Below are 23,323 nucleotides of genomic sequence, written 5' to 3'. Positions count from 1 at the left end.
TTATAATTTTTATATGCATATGATACATGTATACAGTGTAGTTGATTTGTTTGATTAGAAAGAATGGCACTATTTCAAAAAAGTTATTTTTGAGGAATTAAATAGCTTTACTTGCATTTCATTGTAATTTTAAGAAATTAGTTAACTGCAAATTACTACATAATTCTGAGTTTTTGTTTGTTTTTGTTACTGTTGTTGTTTCTTAATACTGGAGTTCCAGATTCTGGAAACAAAATTTCTAAATTAAAACTTACACTGAGTATCATCTAGAATAACCTGGGGTTATAAAGTTAAATTTCCTTAAAATTTATATCAGATACTCTTAGGGAGATGATAATAATATTCAAGCATAGATCATAAATCTAGGCAAACTCAAATTCTTCTGGGAAACAGAAATCTAGGTTATGAGCTTATTCATCCTTTTATCTATTTATAAATCAGGAAAAATAACCTTGCTGAAAAAGTCAAACTGTATCAATATAGTTTGATTCCTTTTATCTCATAAAGCAAAAGCAAAACAATGACTATATTCTAAGTGTAAATTTCCCATACTATTTGGTATCAGGACCTATCTAAACCAAAGAAAATGGTCTCTGGCCAAAATTACACAAAATGTCTCCATTATTCTCTTTACTATGCTATGATGTCCTGGCATGATTTTTATGTTTATTCATTAGTGGCTTTAGTGAAATTTATGGTTTTGATAATTGAGCCTAATTTTTTTTAAATAAAGTTTTTAAGAACAACTGTATGCTAGGAAAATCAATTAAAACAAAATTTTCAGTTAGAAAGGAGAACTGTGAGTTGGTGTTCTCATTAATTATTCAGAAAATTACAAAGCTGCTCACACACTAATGGAGCAGAGCTCTCAACTTGACTCAACTGAGCAACTGCTGACAAATGCCTGGGAGGCCTCTCGGGTGCTTGATCTTACAGGATCAGCAAGAACAGTTAAAAGAACAGTGCTGTTAATGTTACAAAATGTAACATGCTCATATTTTGGTCTTTTGAGTTAAAGCAGTCAGAGTTAAACACATGCCAGATTATATAGTCAAAAATCTTATAGTAGTAAGTATAAAACCATCTAATAAACCAGTAAAACTAAGATTTTGACTCCCCCCCCTTCAGAGCTACAAACTAAACCCTCAAGTACAGTTGCTCTTTTGAACCTTTGTGCTATTGTTTTCCAAAAAAAACCTGTCAGAAGATGAGTATATTCAAACATCTATAATATTTATAGGAAGGAAATATCACCACATCTTTTTTTACTATTGAGTCACAGTGTCATCCTTTTATTCAAAAGACGCTGATCAGCATCATACTCCACTAAATTATATGGTAATAACTAATGATGCATTAAGAATTGTGTGATGATTTATATTTTAAAAGTATTTGTAGTGACTTTAAGCTTCAGATTCAACATGTAAAGAGCTTGAAAGTCATTACTCTGTCTTATATCAAGAAAAACCCAAAGAAACTGAAAATCACTTTTCTTGGACCCTTCAGATAACTAAGGTTACAGGGCAGACCACCACCCTGAAACCTAGAGAGTCGTGCAAATCTAGCGAGATAAAGTACCTGAAATTTATCTGCTTCACGCATAAACTGATGGATCCCATAAACAGGTAGAAACATTTAAATAGTAATTCTGATTTATTGTTGGAGGCTGAATGTGGACTAGCTTGAGAGTGAGAAGCTCCTGGAAGCTGAAGTCAAAGTGGGAGGGGCTGAAACTTTTGTAGGCTTTTCTTCCAGGAACCCCACAGTGTTCACATGGGAGGATCTGAGAAAGCTCCCTGCATGGCCCCGGCAGCAGGAAGAGAAGAGTAGCCATCATGAAGTATTCTTAGCCCCTTCTCCCTGAAAACTCATAGTCTCCAGAGACTAGGGATAAAGACTTCACCAGAGGGCAATGCTGATACTCTATCCCAGCTCAGGGAAGGAAACTCTGCTCTACTTTAGTTAGAGAGATACAGCTGGGATGTGCTTCCTTGAAGCAGAAGCTGCTGGAGGCATAAACTGGTAGGGGCACATAAAGGGTGATTTTGACAAAATGCTGAAGGCTGAGTGTGGACTAGCAAGAGAGTGAGACACTCCTGGGGGCAGCAGTCTTAGGGAGCCCCCATAGTTTCATGGGCTTTCCTTTTAAGAACCCAAGGGAATATCACTTTGTGGCTCTGGTAAGAGAAGAAAAGAGTAATCATTTTGAAATAAGCCCAGAGCCTTCTATATAACAGATACCTACTTTCCAGGGACGAATATTTTGGTAGACCCTTATCCCAGCTAGAGGAAGGGAATTCCCCCACCTCCACCCCCCCCCCCACCTCCAACCTTCCTCTTTAACTTAAGGAAGCAAACAAACCAACCAAAAAATAAATAGATGTCATAATTGACAGGGGAGAAGACTTCAGGGAAATAGACTGGGAACTCTGTAGTTGGAGAAGGAAATGGAGGTCAAGGAGGAAAAAAGCCTCTATGCCTGGAGGAGGGACAGAATCACTTCAAAGTCACTTCCCTAAGAAACAGGTCCACTGAAAGACTAAGACTTGATTAGAAAATGCTCCCCTCTCCCACACCCCACCGGCACTCTAACATACCTTCAATAATAACAGTAAATAATGCTGAAAGAGCTACCAGATGCTGACTCTCTCTAAGGAATAGTACAAAGGGAAGGTCCAAAGCCAAGAGGAGAGGACAAAACAATGACACAAGAGGAATTTGAAATCTCTGATGCCTATAGCTACAATAAACATGGAACACAGCTCAAATCCTAGCCATATTAACATAATCCTCATACTAAAAGCTTATTTACCTTGGTACTTACTACCCTATATGTCCTTTCCAGCTTCCAAGAAACTACAAAGCAAGAGAAAGTTAAAAAAAAAAAAATTAAGAAGCAGTCTCAGAGAAAAAGCATCCCATCATTAGAACCAATATTATTTGATTAGACATTGAAATGATCAGACAAGGAATATAAAATAACTATGATTAACAGGTTAAAGGTTATAATGGAAAAGAGGAAACATAAAATACCAGATGACTAATAAAAACATATAAACATAGAGATAAAAAATATTAGAAAGAATAAAAAAATAGTAGAAATAAAAAAAATCACCGTAACTCGAATGAAGAATGCCTTCAACAGCCTCACTGGTAGACTTGACACAGTCAAGAAAATAATCAGTGAACATGAAGATAGGTCAACAGAAACTCCCCAAACTAGAAATACAAAGAGAAATAAGAATGAAAGCCAAAAAACAAAAACAAAACAAAAAACCGAGAAAGAACTGAGAACACTCTGCTATAACGTATCTACACTCCATAGGAAATGCCACAATATTATTTGAAAGTAGACTCAAATTATTTAAACACATATATTGTAAATCCTAAGGCAATGCCTTAGAAAGTCCATAAGAGAAGTATAAATGATATTTCAAAAGAGGGAATGAACTTGAATCATACTAAATGCTAATTAAAACCAAATAAAGCAGAAAAAAAACTTAAAAAAAGAAACAGAATGAATCGAGCAAATAGAAAATATTTAAAGATCATAGATTTTAAACCAACTAACTCAATAATCACTTTAAAAATGAATAGTTAAAACACATCGCTTAAAAAAAGAGACTCTTAGATTGGATAAAAAGAAAATACGACCAACAAATATGCTTGTTTAAGAAACCCACTTCAAAAAATATACCAAAGAAAGATACCATGTTGACACTGATCAAAAAAAAGGTAGAGTAGCAATGTTAATTCCAGGCATAGCAGACTTCAGAACAATTAAAGTTATCAGAGATTAAAAAGTAATAGTTTATAATGATAAAAGGATCAATTCTCAAAGAAGACTTAACAATCCTAATCATGTACGCACCTAACAAGAAAATATCAAAATATACGAGGCAAAACTGATAGAACTGAACAAAGAAACAGACAAGTCTACTATTATGCTTGAAGACTTCAACACACCTTTATCAGTAACTGACAGATACAGCAGGGGAAAAAATCAGTAAAAATAGATGATCTAAATAGTACTAACAAACTTTTCAATCTAAATGACTTTTATAGAATACTCCATCCAAAATCCACATTCTTCTAAAGTGTGCATAGGACATTCACCAAGACAGATTACATTCTGAGCCTTTAAAACAGTTTAATAAATGTAAATAGACTACAAATCATATAAATACATTTTTTGAACAAAAAGGAATTAAATTAGAGATCAATAACAGAAAGATAGCTGGAAATTCCCAAATATTTGATAATTAAACAAGATACTTGTAAATAATCAATGACTCAAAGAAGTCTTGAGAAATTTAAAATCACTTTGAGCAAAATGAAAATGAAAATACAATTTATCAAAACTTTTGGGATGCAGCTAAAGAAAGGCTTAGAGGGAAATGTATTGTATTGAATGCATATATTAGAAAAGAAGATAACCTAAGCTTCCACCTAAAGAAACTAGAGAAAGAAAAACAAATTAAAAAGAAACAATCAGAACAAAGGAAAAAGAACACAAATATGAAATTTAAAACAGTAAATCAATAGAGAAATTCAATGAAACCAAAAGGAGGTTCTTTGAAAATAGCAATAAATGATCAACATCTAGAGGGACTGAGCTAGAAAATGAGAAGACAGAAAAATAGCAATATCAGAAATAAAGAAAGGTCATCACTATTGCTCAATAGACATTATAAGGATGATAGAGGAACACTATTAACAACTTTGTGCTCATAAATTTGGTAATTTAGATAAAACAGATCAATTCCTTGACAGACTAAAACTGTTGAAACTAATTCAAAGAGAAGTAAATAACTTGAATAGCCCTATGTCTATTAAAGTAGTCAAATTATTTAAAATAAAAAATTGCAAAAAAAGAAAATATTAGGCCCAGATGTTTTCAGATGAATTCTACCAAACATTTAAGGAAAAAATATTACCAATTTACATAATCTCCTCCAAAAATTTGAAGATAAGTAAACACTTTCCAACTCATTTCATAAGATAATCATTATCCTAATACCAAAAAGACATAAATACATTAGAAGAAAATTATGAACTAAAATTTATCATGAATATAGATGCAAAAAATTCTTAATAAAATATTAGTAATTAAATTTAGCAATATATAAAATGGGATAATACATCAGTATCAAATGGGATTAATTCCTAGAAGTAAGGGTGGTTAAATGTTCATAAGTCTATCAATGCAATTTATCATATTAATAGACCTAGTAAGAAAAAACATATGATCATATCAATTGATACAGAAAAATCATTCATCAAAGGTAAAACCCATTCCTGATTAAAAACTAAGAATGGGGGAAAGTTTCTCATATATATGTATACACAGAATGAACAATTTCTGCCCAAGATTGGAGAGAAGAAATGATCTTCTTTCAGTAAGACAAGAATAAGAAATAAAAGGCATGCATATGGGAAATAGAGAAATAAAACCATCTTTATCATAGACAACATGAGTGATAACATAAAAAACTCCAAAAAAAATCTACCAAAAAAAACCCTCCTGAAAGTAATAAGCAAATTGAGCAGGATATAAGGTCAATAACGAAAGTCAGTCATCTTCCTAAATACCAGCAATGAACAATTAGAATTCAAAATGAAAAAATATATATATATATACACCATTTAAAATGGCATCCCCAAAATTTAGTAGTTAACTGTCAATCTAACTTAACATGTACAGGATTTGTGTGTAGAAAACTACAAAATCCGGATGACAGAATCAAAGAAGATCTAAATAAACAGAGAGAAATTACAAGTTCATGGATTGAAAGACTCAATTTGGCTAAGATGGCAATTCTTTGCATTTTTGTCTACAGATCCATCACAATCCCAATCAAATTCCCAGCAAGCTTTTTTGTAGAGATTGACAGAATGAGTCTCAAATGTATATGTGTGGGGTACAAGGTGACTTCCTGTACTAGCTTTGCAATGTTTTGCAATCATTTGTAAATCAAAAATGATTCTAAAATGTTCTAAAAGCTTATTTAAATTAAAACATTCTTTTACTTATAGTATCTCATTTAAAGTTCACAAAATCTTGTAAGAGTTATTACTTATATTGCAAACTGAGAACATTAAATGTTTTTCCCAGGGACACAGAGCTTACAAATAAGTATTAGAACAGGAATCAAACCAAGACTGTAGAGTGCTGTTTTTGCTCTTCAACTATTTATTCAGTTAATGTTTCTGTATAAATTGACTTAAAGTTATTTCAATTTTTAAAATTAGCTTCAAACTCAGCAATGAACTAACTTCAAAAGCTTGATGCACTAATAATATTTTTCCAATAAACTTTCATTGAAATGAAAGTCTTCATCTCAAGTATCTATAGAAAACGTGTCCTATACTTTGAAAATCATAGTAGAGATAAACTCTAATATTCCTTCTCTAAGATTCACTGTTACTGCTACATTATTTTGATTTCTGGCCAATAAGTTCATAAATGCAATTCACTTAATTTAAACAATTATTTTCTGACCACCTTCTATAAACAAGGCACTGTAGAAGATGCTAGGAGCAGGGTCGATAGCTGGGGAAGGGTACAGAACTCAAGTCGAGGCGAGAGGGACAGAGTCAAAAGGAAAGAAGTCAAAATAGCATCAAAGAGCTCAAAAGTAAGTGAGTATTCACTAGGAAGCAAGGAAGAAATTGTCAATACTATTGTTGAGAGACAGTTCCCCATGAGTCTCTTTTGTGTCAACACCTCTTTAACAGCATTGGTCCCAAACATGTTTGTAGAGCAGACAGTCTTGGGAGACTGTGATACTATCTACCTACAGAGCAGAGGGCAGATCTTTTGCTGTCCAGAATAATAAAGATGATGTCTTCCTCTGGGGAGAGACTGGACATGTTTGCTATTAGCCTTCTTATGACTGGGGGTTTCCTAAGCTTGCAGTTCCTTGGCTGGGACTCAAACCCACTGTGTGCACAGCATCTCCCTGGGCTGCTCCACATCACACCTGTGGGCATAGAGGTCAAGGGAACAAATGTGAACATGAAGCTTGTGCTGTGAGCAATCAAGTCCTTTGTCTCTGATCTAAGAATCTCCTGTCTGCTGCCAGCGTCTATAAAACTTGTGTAGGCTAACTTGGCTTTCGAGTAGAGAAAATAATCCCAGACCCTTGAAAAATAGAGATCCTTGACAAATAGAAATTATCATTTATGTACTGTGCCAAGAACACTGTATCAACTTTATTCAATTTAATCTTCAAACCCAGTGAATTTTATTTTACCTATATTACAAAATAGGATACCAAAAACTAGAGTGTTTCACTAATTTTCTCAAGTCAGTGGCAGTATCACTAATGTAAGCATATATGTGTCTGACCGCGACACCTTGAGTTTTAGCATTAGGACCTCCCTGGATACTTATGTTTTAAATAGAAGACTTTATACAGTTTTTAGAAATCGAAATTGTAGAACTTGACCTGGTACATGAAATATATGCAAAATGACAGAAAATTAGGCCAGATGCAAATTTAATACTTTATTGGAAGAAGTAATGTCTGAAGTAGGATTTTAATAAAAATTCTTTTGTCTGACCTAGTTAAGTAATTATATCAAGACTTTATATGAATAGACTAGAACATCAGAAGTTTTCAGCTAATATGTCCAAATGATAAAGCATTTTTTCTTAAACAAATAATTGTGTGCTTTATTTTTATGATCCTTAATTGTGGCTAAAATCTGTAAAAAAAATATCTGATAGGGGAGTGGCTAATATACAAAGTTTTTTAAAAGATGTACAGAGATATTTGTCATACTTACAATACGTGAATTACTAATAACATATAAGTTTAAACTTATATGTTGGCCATTACTTTTGGTAATCAATGTCACTTTTCTGTGATATTCTTGCATCTTTAGAAGAATAAGAGGTAGAAACTGTGTATGATTAAAATATTTACATTTGGAAGAAATTAAATCCCTAGTTAGTTTAATATATAGCTTTGGGTTTTCTGGTAGGTACAATTTTTTAGTCTAAAAAGAATATCAATATTATTGGTATAATGCTTTAATTATGATAGTTTTTCAGTTATTAATATAGCATTTGACATAATGTAAAGGATATTTTTATCAACAACACTAGAAGCTAAAAGACAAAAAATTGATTCCTTCAATTTCTGAGGGAATATGATATTTTATCTGGTATTTTTTTCTCAGTCATACTATTTAACAATCCTATAATCAAAATATAAACTTTTCTAATATTGAAGTTCTCAAAAAGTCTACCATCCACACACCCCTTTCAAGGAAATATTAAAGGATATATTCAAGAAAATCAAAGGAGACAACATGAGAAAAAAGGAAGATATTGAATCCAAAAAATACAGATATAAAGCAGGAGCACCAGTGATAAGAGTTACAGACGAGAGTTTACTGCAGGCTTAGACAACAGGTCTGGATTGGAGCAGAAGGGTAGAAAGGTTCAGAATGGACCAAGCACCAGGAGAGGGCAAATGGTTGCAGGAAACTGAAATGTTGCTTGCCACATTTCCAAAAATTGAAACAATTCTGAAAAAATTTAGGCAGTTTATCACTCATGAAACAGCAGGCAGCATGAGCTCTCATTGCCCTCCAAGTCCCCAGAGGCAATGTGGAATAGGCCTAGTGGAATAGTGCACACAGTGGATCCATAGGATGTAAACAAATCTCAGAGAAGTAGAGGGCTTTACTAACTTGTAATTAAATAAATTTGCCCACTAACCTGGAGGGAAACACTCTATTTAGGTTCCAAGGATGTTTGCTTGAAAAGATTGTTCAACACTTCTAGAAATACCATGGAGAATTGCTTCCCAAGACCACTGAAAAAGTGAGTGGCTTTTTCTTATGATTTTATTTTTTCACCAAGAAGAAAAAGAAAGCTACTCAGAAACTTCACGGGAAAGAGTCATGGTTCAAATATAAAGTTAACTAAAATTTGGCATTATTTTAAGCAACTGATAGTATTGAAAAGATAATCCATTTGATCTTGGCATTCTCATTTTAGTGGCACAAGGATTATAGTATTAGTGGTGATGGACAAGTATCTATAGCATGGTAGAATTAGAAAAAAAGAGATAAAATAGGACTGAAAAAGCAAAAAGCTAGTTTTTTATATTAAACATAAGAATAATATTATTATCTACAACTACATAGCATGGTAAAAATTATTTACAGACATAATAATATTAACAGTATTTTTGACTTTCAACAGTTAGAATCAAACTGCCAACAAATCTTAGAAGACACTTTAAAGAATAGTGTTTACACGTAATCAACATAAAATACATACAGATGAAAGCCGTCCAGGTGAATGAGTGGGAGGTGGGGAATTAAGGGAGTCTAGTGACACTTTTCTGAAGTTGATGGAATAAGAAAACAATTTTACTTTTTAAAGTTAAAAAACTGTCAATAGAATAACTGTAATAATAGTTGACTGTCACCACTGGGAGATGGTAGTTGGGGTAGTGAAATAAGCTGAATATTTATCTTTCAAAATAGACAGTAGATATTGTCTATATTTGATACATCATCGGTGAAGGAATACATATATCTATTATAGGAACAACAAAAGCACTAAATACAAAAGTGGTTAAAAGTGATTACCTCCAATCAATAAAATAAGATATTAGGTGCTAGGGCAGGGAACAGCTGTTTTCATTATTCCTCCATCTGTACTAGTTGGTATTTCACCATGTGCATGAATTATTTTCAAATGTCAAAAAAAAAAAAAAAAATCCCCTTATAGAAATTGAAATTCTAAACCTTCCAGAAACCTTTAAACTTATATGTTGCAATTCAAAAAACAGATTTCACCGTGGCTATTTTCTCTGTTACTATTAAACATTCTTTGATAATTTATTTCTGTTTTGGGTGATGTCTGCTATTAAGAGTTAAAATATTTCCTTTATGGTAATAGAACTGTCACATTTTCAGAAAAGATTTTCATTAAAACAAAAAATCAGAGCTCTCTCCTTAGAAACTCTAAGCTAAGAACAAATAAATATAAATATATTTTAAGGCAAATATAATGTTTAAACCAAGTGCTATCTCATACTGGGTCTTTGGTGAGGATAAACAGAGGGAAAAATATGAAAAACTGAAAAGGACAATGAGTAGAAAGTAAAATAAAATGACTCAACACTACATTTGAGAGCACATTAATGCAAAAGTCCTCCTCATCAGGTCATTTTTGTTCAGAGATAAATCATACTTTCATTATGAGAGATGACTTGGAGAAAATCATATATTAAAATTCTTGAAAAAATTCTTATTTCCGGTAATACAAGTTATTTTACATTTACCTGATATTAATAATTCTATAAAAATAATAATAGAAACAGTAATCATTTTACCAATAAGTAGAAAATTGGCATAAATATACTTTGGAAGAAAATACACCAAAAAGATGAATAAGTAATACATTAGGTAGCTTGTCTATTGCTGAAATAACTGTCTTCCTGCATCACCCTGGAAACATTAAAAATGATACCAAGGAAGGCACAAACAAAACATCTAAGGAGAGAAAACTAAATGATGTGTTTCCTTGTTGGCATCAAAGAATGTTTATTATGTAATATTTTATGAAAATTTGGCTCCAGAAAGTATACACTTTCTGAAGTTGGCGAAGATTGTAGGCAAAGTTAGCCAATAAATTTTTAGACTTTCAACAAGCAACCTAAAATGATTTAACATTGCTTCTTTTAAATGTATACAGACACATTTGCTGGTATCAATTCATTTTGAAAATCTAATGTCATTCTTTATATATCTCTTCTTGGTAACTATAACATAATACAAATACTATAAGTTATTTTACACATCTAACCCAAAATACATATAGTTATTGAAAGAGCATATGACATATGACCATAATAGAAAAGAGACCTTGAAGAGCCCACACTAATGATAGTGTAGTTAAGGGGCAATAAGCATAGCTTCAAATCCTCACTCTGACACGTAGTAGCTATGTGACTTTAGACTGGTTGCTTACTCCTCTGTGACTCAAATTAATCATCTCAAAAGTGAGGCTACAAATAGAATCCACTTCACAGGGTTTTGTGAGGATTAAATGAAATAATATATGTAAAGCACCCAGAGGAGTGTCAAGGATATACTAATGAGAGTAAATAATATTAGTCCAGCCCTTTTACATTTACGTTGCTAAAGGTTTAAGCCCAACAAATTTAAGGGATTTATTCAAAGTTTACAAAGGTGGCAAACCTTGGTTGAAATCAGTCTCTTTATTCTTAGAAAGAAATATGCAGAGTGTGGGTTTAGAAGACAGAAAGACTACATAGTAACTATTTTAAATTGGGCATATACCCCTTAACTATATGACCTTTAGTTTCCCCATGGGTCCAACTGGTATACCAATAATACCTACATGCTTGGAGGAGTAAATTAAATAGAGGCAAAGGACCTTACACATAATAGATGTCAGATATATATTATTTTCACTATTTTACCTCACATTCCATACATGTATTGTATTCTCTCAACCCCACCATATTGGCTGAAATGAATTACATCTTGGGAGTGGGAGATAAGCAGTGGTGGAAGAAGGAATAAATGTTTACTGAATACCAATTATATATGCCAAGTAATTTGCCTGCATTGTTTCATTTAACCCTCCACTAGACTGCAGTTGCTCTTTCTACAATCGCTAATAACATTCTAATTGCCAAACTCTGTGGTCATTTCTCAGGCCTCATATTACAGAACATTCAAGAGTCAAGCTCACTGTCTCTTTCAAGTCAGAACTTTTTTCTCAGCTTCTGGGACACTGTTCTCTGCTGTTTCTCATTTTCACCTCATGAAATCCTCCAGAGATTGTTTTCCTCTTCTGGGCCTGTGCATGTTAGTCTTTTCCAGACCTCTCACTCTACTTTTCTCACTTTTTGCACCTCAGTGGATCTCCAGTGTTTACTGTAACCCAGACCTCTTCCCTCAGACGCGTCAACACAAATGTGTCTACGCTTGGATGGACCATAGACACCTTAACACACAGTGTCCAATATTGAACTTAATGATTTTCCCATCTAAACTAGATATTTTAACAATTTTTCCACCTCTGTTATATCATCATAATCTTATCAGGAGTTATCATTGACTCCTGACCACCTCTCCTTTCCTAAATTCAGTCAATCAACTAGGCCTGACCATTTAACTTCCAGAATATTTCTTGAATCCATCACTTGCTTCTTATCTCTAATACTTTAATCACTATCCTCTCAAGCCTCAATTATTACCAACTTCCTAAACGCTCTTGTTTTTCTATTCTTGCACCATCATATTTAACCTTCACACACCCTAAATTAAATATTCAAAAATCTAATATGACCTCTCCTCTCATGCTGAATTCACTGAAAATCTTTGTGGCCTGGTTTGTTCAAACATTTACTCAAAATATTACTTCTTTGTTACTTAGTATTCATGGACTTTAAAAATATGATTTCCAAATAAATTAATCAAATTAATAGTGAAAAGATAAATTGTAATAAAAAACAAAAACCAAGAAGAACTTCAAAATATGCCTTTAAAAGTAGTTGTTGAGGTATACAGAATAAAATGAAATATAATTTTACTTTCGTAAGCATTTTCAAATAAAAAAAATGCACAGGCACAATTTACATTCTTTAAACTACAAAAAGAAACATCAATCACTCAATTGCTTTTTTTCTTTTCTTATTGTAGACATTTACAAAGTAACAGATGATTTGAAACATAATTAGCAGAATCTATCCTATTTTTTTTTCCCGAGGAAGAGTCACCCTGAGCTAACATCCATTGCCAATCTTCCTCTTTTTTTTTTGCTTGAGGAAGATTAGCCCTGAGCTAACATCTGTGCAATCTTCCTCTATTTTGTATGTGGACTGCCGCAGCATCATGGCTGGCGAGTGGTGTAGGTCCACGCCTGGGATCCGAACCCACAAACCCGGGCCACTGAAGTGGAGAGCAGCAAACTTAACCAATTCACCACGGGGCCAGCCTCTCTATTCTATTTTTAAGATAAAAATTATTCACTAAAACTTACTGATAGTAGGTCATCAAATGATTTAAAAGTATTATTACAAAATAAAGAAGTATAGAGTAGCATATACAGAGCCTTTAGTTGAACTAAATTACCTGTTCTAAATACTTTTACAGAAAAAAGAATATATTCTCATTTTTTCTGCTTTTAATTCAGTCTGGCTTCATGACTTCTTTCTTTTATAAAATATAGATGACATTACTTCTATAACTAAAGTTGACTATTTTTTTCCTATTTTCTGAAATGTCAAATCAATATTTTTATGAGACTATATAAATACACCATTGATTTTGCTTTCCTTTCCTATTTTGAGGCTTCAAATTATCTTCAGGATCCTGGGAACTCATCAAGAGTATTGGAAAAATTAGGTAAGCTACATAAAGAAACTATAATTTAAACTCTGAAATATCATTTCAAAACACTGTTCAGAATGTGTGATGATAAACTTCAAATATATCTTGTGATTCCTTTACCTACAAAAGAATTTCACAGAATATCTTTTGAATACAAGTCAATTGGCCTGACTTGTACATTTGGAAAGCTAATAATTCTATATTAGAAGTAGAATAGCAAACATCTCATTATCTTATATTATCTTTAATATTAGTGAAAGACAATACTGTTCAGTATGGGGTAAATTACACTTCTTAGATAAGTGTTGTGTGGATAAGGCAGACAGTGGGCATGTGACTTATTGGAAATATGTGATTTTATACTTTATTTGTGATTATGTAATTATTATTTATTTTCTTCCTTATTCTAAGCTTGAATGGAAGCTGATTTCTGGTTTACGATTAAAACTTCTAAAGTACATAGAAGACGAGACCAGTATGATAGCGGTTTGAGCACCAAGACTGTTTAGATAACAGCATCCCTCCATCCAGTGTAATTTTATCCATTCTTTCAAGAAATGTACACGTTTTACCATGTGAATCTCAGGAAAAGGGTTGATTGATATCACACTGTTAATAAACCTCAATATACCCATTTTAAACCCAGAAATGTTCAATTTCTGACTTCATCTTTTGGTTGTCTTAAAGTCTAATGTTCAACTCTCAGTGCTGGTAGGCCATACCACAGTTGACATCAGTTCTGATTGGGCTTGTGTCAATCGGTTTGTTGGTGCCCATTTCATACTTGTTGTTAAATATTGCTACTATAACCCCTGCTTTTAAAAGTGTGTTTATATTGCACATTGTAAAGAATTACTTTCAAAAAAACATGTCAGATTATATGCTGGAAAGGATTTAAACAAGTAATACTTAAAAATAGTCCTTTGTATTGCAAAAATTAATACAGGGCTATCCCCACTTTTATACCTGATAACATACAACTACCTAAACTCAAACTACTAAATTTCTAACTAAAGTTTAGAAGGAAGATAAAAATTAACCCCACAATAATTTCATGTAGAAAATAAAATATTTGTGTAAAATTTGAAATTAATCACTTAAGTGGCAACATACACAAAACTAGTTCTTCAGAGAAGAACTATAACAATCTCCACATTTAAAACCATCCCTTTCCAGGTTATGTTCTATTTTCAAACACATGTTAATTTTAATCCAGGAATGTCTTTCAAATATTCCAAAAGATTAAACTTCATTTTTATTATAAATCATCATGCCACACTTTGCAATAATTTTATTTTTCTATGAATCTAGTAAAACAAAATTATATAGGAATTTATCATTTTTATGAATATTATTTTTCATGGAGAAGTATGCATATTCCAAGAGTATATCAATACATTGATATTAAACCGTTTCTGGTTGAAAAGTCATTCCATTATACAGGAGATATTTTTTAAAAGTCCATCATAGAAACGAAATGTTAAAACTAAATATTTTTACCACTTGAAAAAAGATATACACAACTTTCTCCTCAATGTTCTTTAAATAAATAAAGGTATAATCACAGCACAATAATTAAATAAATTCTTTTTCTTAATAAAGCTCCACAGGATTCAGGGCAACGAAATAAGCAGAGAAAAAACTGACTCTGTCACATCACAGAAGAACTTATCCTCCTATCTTATCTTACTGTGGATAAAACTATCAGGCTTTCTAGGGTGCCAGCCCCATGGCCTGGTGGTTAAGTTCTGCACGCTCCACTTTGGCGGCCCAGGGTTCATGGATTCAGATCCCGGGTGTGGGCCTACACCACTTGTCAGCCATGCTGTGGCGGCGACCCACATATAAAATAGAAGAAGACTGGCACAGATGTTAGCTCAGGGCTAATCTTCCTCAGCAAAAAACAAACAAACAAACAAAAAACTATAGGGCTTTCTAGTTTAGCATGTGGAAAGACAACTGAAGACTTTACAAACTTGTAGTTCCCCACATCTATTTAAAAACCAATCTTACAGGGAGTATCTTTTGTTAAAAGAAGAACTATCTTTTTCTTTATGTTGTTGTTGAATGATCTCTAACTACACACCAGAAGTTCATGGGCACCAATGATCTCTGATACAAGAGGGACTCAGAACGAGTCCTTCTCCACCTTGTGTCTGATGTGGGTACCAAGAAGGAACAAAAGCAAGCACAATGTCCTTGTACTTTGTTGCTGAACCCATTGTGCTTACAAATGTGTGGCTGACATGAAGGCCCAGTGTTTGGAAAACTTAGTCACTCTTGGCCACAGCATACAAACCATTGAAATTGCTTTCTCCTAACCTTCGTCCTAGTCCTACTGTGCCAACTTTGCATTTTAATATACACATATTCTGATATAAACTAATTAGCAAAAGCCAAGTACTGAAGAATTTAAGAAACTCTAAATAAAATAACTCCACAAAATTAGAATTGCTAGAATGATGAAAGAATGAAGGTATAGGCATTAACAAATGTGTTCAGAGTTGTTGTTAAGATGATTATAATACATCTTTCCTGAAGATCTTAAATGACCTAAAAAGGTTGTTTTTAATTACAAAAATAATATCACGTACAACTTAGGTTAATGCATTTAAAATCTAAATAAGCAGATGTTTATTTGAGAAACCATAAATTAACATAATTATATTAAGAAGCTACACACACACACATACACGCACACACAGACACTGCAAAGGCCAGTAGCTATGAAAGAATGTGAAAGATTTATCAAAGAAAATAACCAATAATAGCTCCTATGCCACAGAATTCTTTTGTTGTGATATTTCAAACTCTCAATGTACAGATTGTTTTCAAAGTATATAAATACTATTGCCTATAAAAAAACATGAAAACTCTCCAACTTTTTTGTAACCCAACCTGATAAAAAAGCATAAAAAATAAAATTACAAATGACATGTAATGTATGAGAAAATTTTAATTTATTAGAATTCAACAGCATTTTACAAGTATCATCAACTAAAATGAAATAGAAATGCAAAGATGGTTTAATTTGAGGAAATACATCCATAAATCTTTTTGATTTATATATTTTATATTTTATAGATGAAGAAAACTGAGACTCATAAATTTAAACATATTGCCAAAGGCCACACAGCCAATGCAGTTCTGAGATTCTAAAATCTATACTCTTAGCCAATAAATTATGCTACCCCACAGGATAATAACATAAAACAAAAAGAAATTCTGTAACACAGTTAAAATACGCACAGAAAATCAAAATTAGGAGCAAGCAAGTCTTTTACATAGGCCATTAGAGTTTCTGTGATTGAGAATCTATTTAATTCTGACATTCTTAGAGAATAAAGCATAAAGGGAAATATGATGAGTTACATGATTCTCAGCTTCTGATAAAAGGAACCACGAGTCATACAAAAAAATACAGGTGAGGAGAGAGTGGAAACTATGAACCACAGGCACAGAAAAACTAAGCTGGTGTTTTTTTGTTAGCATTCCATAAATCATCCAGAGTACTAATTTCAGTTATCTGTTATGCATTCCTGTTCTTGTCCATCATATCCAATTGGATCTCAAGTTTTGTGATTTTCATTTCAACAATATTATTCAAATTCAATTTCTCCTCTTATTTCTGCATCTACTATCCTTGCTGGGATCTGATGGCCTTCTTTCCAAACTGCTGAAATAGTCTTCTAAATGCATCTCCCCCACCCCACCCAAACCAAATAACATTACCTCTGTAGCACAATAACACAGATAAAACTTAGGAAAACTGTTATGGAAATGCTAACTCTGCCCAAGAACTTCAACTTCTTTATGTGTCTGACTCTAATGAATTAAATCCAAAGAGTTCATCTCCTGCAATGACCAATTTGCACTGTATCCTTCTTAAAAGTACCCTACATAACCAACACAATGGAATACTTACTTTCTTCAAATGTGCCCCATGACTTTCATGCCTTCAGGATTCCATCTTCTTTTTCTACTCTGTCGTCTCTTACCTAGCTTGACCTGCTGAAACCTTTATTTTTTAAATAAAAATTGTATATATTTAAGATGTATATCATGATGATTTGATATATATATATACACACACATAGTGAAATGATTACTACAGTCAAGCTAATTAATATATCTCATCCTCACATAGTTACCATTTTGTATGTGTTTATGTGTGTGTAGTGAAAACATCTGAAATCTATTCTTTCAGCCAATTTCTAGTATTCAGTATAGTATTATTAACTACAGTCATCATGCTGTATATCACACTTCTGGACTTATTCATCCTAAATAACTGCAGCTTTGTACCCTTTGAACAACATCTCTCCATTTCCCCCACCTCCTTGCCAATGGTAACCACTATTCTACTCTGTGGTTCTATGTATTTGAGTTTTTTAGATTCCACATATAAGAGAGATCCTGCAGCATTTTTCTTTCTTTGTCTGGCTTACTTCACTCAGCATAGTGTCCTCCAGGTTCATCCATGTTGTTTCAAATGGCAGGATCTTCTTCTTTTTAAGGCTTAATAATATTCTATGTATATATAATGGACACTTCAGTTGTTTCCATACCTTAGCTACTGTAAATAATGCTGCAAAGAGCATGGGAGAACAGATACCTCTCTGAGGTACTGATTTCATTTCCTTCGGATATATACCCAGAAGTGGGATTGCTGAATCATATGGTAGTTCTATTTTAAATTTTTTGAAGAACTTCCATACTGTTTTTCACAATGGCTGCACCAATTTACATTCCCACCAACAAGTGCACAAGGGTTCCCTTTTCTCCACGTCCTCACCAACACTTATTTGCTTTTATCTTTTTGATAATGTTGAAATCTTTTACAGATTCTCTTCCATTTCTATGGTCCTCTCCATTAAAACTCAACATTCAAATTATGAAGGTGTGTGAGTGTATTTAGATGCACAAATGCATGTTGGGGTGAGAGTAAAAATTATTCAAGTGATATTATTTAAAAATAATAAAAATTTTATAAGATTTGATATGCAAAACCATATGTAGCTACATAAAACCAATAATAATAAATAAAGTATTTTGGATCTTAAAATACTCAATTTTGAAACCAAAGAAAAACGTCAAAAGATTCTTCTAAATCTAGCCAATCCAATGAATGATCAAATGGAGCACTTATGATATATCATAGGTCTCAAGTTTACTGTGCTTATGTACCACTGTCATGTAGATAATTTAGGATATGTCTGTAGGAGACTCCTTAGAGTTTGGATTTACCAACTGCAAAATAATTGCTTTCTAAGGTCCTTCCCAACATTCTTGATCTTTGGTTCTGCAAGTCCTTTCCAAAATTTAGGATCGCATTCTATATGTATATACAAAATCTGTGAAAAATGGTCCATGTTCACAACTATGAATCTCATATTAACCTGCCTATATGAAATACATTAGGGGCCTTTACAAATCAGCTGACATATCAATATTCTTTGAATCAAGTTGATTAACTTTCCAAATGATCGTTCTATATTTGTGATCAAACAATAAATATAAAAAAAAGGAAGTAAACTACTAAAGGGACCTAGAAACACTGGCCTTTGTAATTTTGATTTTATGAGATAGAAAAGCAGAAAACTGTATAGTTAAGTTACTGATTGAAGGGGGTTATGCTTATCTACTTATGTCAAGTAAAAATCTAGAATTTTTAAAATGTAAATTACCTATTTTTCTTTATTTGGGTTACTTGAATGTATATACTTAGACCAATGTATGCACATACACTACTGAATACACAAGGAGAACAGAGGAGAACTTAACGTTTTTCCTAGTATACAAAGAAAATATATTTTTATTAGTTTCAATATATTTCAAGTCGATTTGAAGAATTCATTCAGTTTTTAACAGAGTGTAAACATACTATGCTGTCAATTTGACCCCAAATGTATGAAGTCAGAAAGATTTAAGAACTATTTCATTGTTGGTAGTTTCTTCCTCACTTTTTCTAGAACAGAGATGCTCTTCAATAAAATTTCCTGCACTTCACAGTCTACCAAAGGCATACTTCCAATGTAAATGACAGCTGAAAGATTAGAAATGATACTGAACTAAGTTTTACATTTCCCATGTCTCTTGGCCTTTGGCACTGTGTAGATACGACATTCACAATTTTCTGTTCTGCTTTTCCAAAGCAGCTAGCAAAATCCTGTACTTGCTTTGCCCTGACAATCTATCAGAGCAGAATTAGTTTAAATTTGTCTTGCCTCTTTCTATGCACAATTGAACACAAATGATCCTTACCCCCTGATGATATGACTTTAAGAAAAGTTTTCTTCTTGACATATTAGTATAAACATTGTACAGAGAATTTGAGCAATGCAAAACATAATTATTGTTTATTCACAAGGAATCCTCCTCTCAGATGTGTTACCCTCCATATTTAATGTATATTGAGTGCCTTTTGCGGTTTCTGGAAGGTTATGATAAATTGATACTACATCAAATATATCTTTTCATTCAAAAGTAAGTTTAAAGCAGAAGTCTTACTGAAGGGAACGCTTGGTGAAACGCCGTGATGTATTAGGGGAATACACTCATTATAAGTACTCCTTTTCAAATGTTGTTCTTAAGAGCCTCCATGAAAAGAATGAGACATGGATATTGAACACCAAGGTAGGATTTACTTCCTACCCGAAGAGATTTTTCAGAGGAAAATATACTCAATTATGTAAATAGGGAGTGGGGATGAGGAAGGCAGAGATATTTGCAGTACTTTAGTTAGAATAAAATGATAATTAGCTCTTAATTGTATGGAGGCTGATTAATATATTCAAGGTCATGCTGAACATCCTTATTTGGCTGTGCTGGAGACAGCAGACTGGGGATATGGAGATGGAGAATCCAGAAAGAAACCAGCTCTGAAGCTGGCCTGAGATCTGTGAGGCAACAAGGGTAAGGCTTAAAGAACAGCATTCCTGGAAGGCAGCTAAGAATATTTCTTACACCGGTTGGTGTCTTTCCGCACATTGCCTAATGTTTGAGCACTAGCTTACCATTAATTTGCAAATCAATTAATTTTCTTTTGAATAATAAAATTGAATAGTTGCTTTACTAAAGGCAATGCTATAACATAGTTTAATTTTAAATTATCTTAATATTATGTAATGAGTAAAGACCAATATAAGTGGCATAATTGAAGTTTAAAAGTTTTATCTATGATAAAATATTTATCATGGGACTATAACAGCAAATATCAAGTATATCATGTTTAAGAAAATACATAATTTAGGGCGGCCGGCCCTGTGGCACAAGCGGTTAAGTGTGCACGCTCTGCTGCGGCAGCCCAGGGTTCGCCGGTTCGGATCCCGGGCGCACACTGACGCACTGCTCGTTGAGCCATGCTGTGGCGGCGTCTCATATAAAGTAGAGGAAGATGGGCACGGATGTTAGCTCAGGGCCAGTCTTCCTCAGAAAAAAGAGGAGGATTGGCATCAGATGTTAGCTCAGGGCTGATCTTCCTCACAAAAAAAAAAAAAGAAAATACATAATTTATATTAAATAAACTTCATATTAACTAAGATTTTTTTCCTATCTGCATATCCATTGTTCATATCTTTCAGGAAAAAAGGCAAAAATCAACTCTCTGCATTAAAGACCAATGATGATAATTCTTAAATTCCAAGATTCAGATAGTTATAAAATATATAATAAATGTTGATGATAGTGCTCTATAAAATAGTCTTTGACTTAAAGAAACATCTATTCTCTACATTTCCTTCTTTATCTCTAGTTGCAAAGAACTGAAACTAGCAGCCATGGAGGTTATTTTAAAATCATTAACAATATCTCGAATATATAAATAATACCATGTAAACTACAATAAATAATCTTCAAAAAGCCAAATTATATACTATAACACGCATCAAGTTATATGTATTTCGTTATTTTATTAGACAAAAAACCAATTAAAATACAAATTTGAGAACTCCATATCTAATCAAAAGAAAGATCAATTATGAAATTATTCAGTAGGAAATTTTATACACTCACACACATACACTCTATATGGGGAAGACATCTTTATTTTAAAAGATTAGTGCTTGGGCCGGCCCCCTGGCTTAGCGGTTAAGTGTGCGGGCTCTGCTACTGGCGGCCGGGGTTCGGATCCCGGGCACGCACCGTCGCACCGCTTCTCCGGCCATGCTGAGGCCGTGTCCCACATACAGCAACTAGAAGGATGTGCACCTATGACACACAACTATCTACTGGGGCTTTGGGGGGGGGGGGGAAGGAGGAGGATTGGCAATAGATGTTAGCTCAGGACCAGTCTTCCTCAGCAAAAAGAGGAGGATTAGCACGGCTGTTAGCTCAGAGCTGATCTTCCTCACAAAAAAAAATAATAATAAAAATAAAAATAAATAAAAGATTAGTGCTAATTGACTGACCAGTTTCACTCTGACCAAACTACTTTATCATTTACTATGTTACCAGTGATCAGCTGCTTGCTCCAAAAGAAAATATGGACGTAAAACACACATTCTAGACACAATACTTCATAGAAGACGTTGATTTAGCTTTCTTATGTATGGTCAGCGTATAAGAAAGAAGTATCCAGCTATTACTATCAAGATAAATGAAAAATCTATAGAAAAACATTATTTGCTATAATAATTGAAGCCAAAGGAAAAGAAACTTTACTTACAATACAATTACTCTTAGGTATATTTATAAAAGTAAATTTCATTGTATATTTAATTGCTTAACATTTATTGCAAAACATTTTACTAGAGGGAATAAATATCAAATTATAGATAAATTTGCATCACTTACCTCTCTTAACATTTCTGCTTGTACTCGTAGACTTATCTGAAGGACAAGGGCAAGGTCCTTCACATTTGACTGAGATCTGTTTTCCTAAGACACATGTCTGATATTCTAGCTTGCACTGTATAAAAAGAGAAAACGATAGTAATTCAAATATATTTAGTTATATCAATAAAAAGTGACAATAGTACACTCGTGATTCAATTACACATGGTATGGGAAAAGATAAATGAATGGAGTAGAACAAACAGCATTACACCTGAATTCAAATCTTATAAGTACCACTTCCTAAATGTGGCATTTGGGGCTAGTTTCTTAAATGTTCTCAACCTCTATTTTACCATAGGAATAATTGAGATAAACCTAATCTACAGAATTTTAAGAATCAAACAGCAGTAGCTACCATGAACCAGGTTCTCAGTAAATGTTAACAAAAGCTGAATGAAATTAAAGGTAAATAATCCAAATTATTATGGCACAAAAAGATTATTTTTTTTTTTTAGTTTACCTTTGGTTTGGTTTTCTTTGTAAATATTACTCTTTGCAGAATTCCAAGCCTGAGTATCCTTACCTCACTCTTAAGATAATATTCTATAACTGCACATTTGACATGATTTAAAAAATTGTAAACCTACTCCATCTTTTAAGAGGCAATAATTATCTTCCTACTCTAAAAGAAATAGATCTTGCTACTTCTGCAGTAATGTGATTTCTTTAGTGGCTACGTCCATAATTTACTCAGTGCAAATTATTTTAAAATTAAATAGGGCAGACTTTCTGGCTCCAATCGACAAATGCACCAGTGACTAATTTAATTCAGCTTCAGCTGATAACAAGAAGCACTGAATACACCCAATGACTAATCAGATTACTCACATCTGTGCAACATTTTTTTTTTCCTTGTCAAATAACTCTCTAATGGACAGGCAAAATTCTTTACTAGCCCTGCAACAAATGATTAAAAATTATTACACTTGGAATATATCTGTAGTGGCTTAGTGGGCGTTTTTGGAGGAATAAACTCCTTCAAAGGTATCATTATTATTCATTATTCAATATTTCAATAACTGAAAAAAATGATCTTGTCATGTAAAATCACAAATCAATTTTAAATGTAATTAAAAATGCCCAATATCTAATCAAA

General features: G+C 33.0%; 1 protein-coding gene across 1 annotated transcript in view; it reads right to left on the bottom strand.

The window, feature by feature from the left end:
• Positions 1-23,323, bottom strand: part of SPOCK3 (SPARC (osteonectin), cwcv and kazal like domains proteoglycan 3) — a 452,647-nt gene that overhangs the window by 112,357 nt on the left and 316,967 nt on the right. The window contains exon 6 of the mRNA XM_087437447.1: positions 22,186-22,300. Within this exon, the coding sequence (XP_087293573.1) occupies positions 22,186-22,300 (115 nt within the window). The remainder of the gene's footprint in view (positions 1-22,185; positions 22,301-23,323) is intronic.

Source organism: Ceratotherium simum, chromosome 12, assembly GCF_057802395.1.
Source record: "Ceratotherium simum simum isolate JZ-2026a chromosome 12, ASM5780239v1, whole genome shotgun sequence".
In the NCBI taxonomy this organism is placed as follows: Eukaryota; Metazoa; Chordata; class Mammalia; order Perissodactyla; family Rhinocerotidae; genus Ceratotherium; species Ceratotherium simum.
This window is presented reverse-complemented; position numbering and strand designations above follow the sequence as displayed.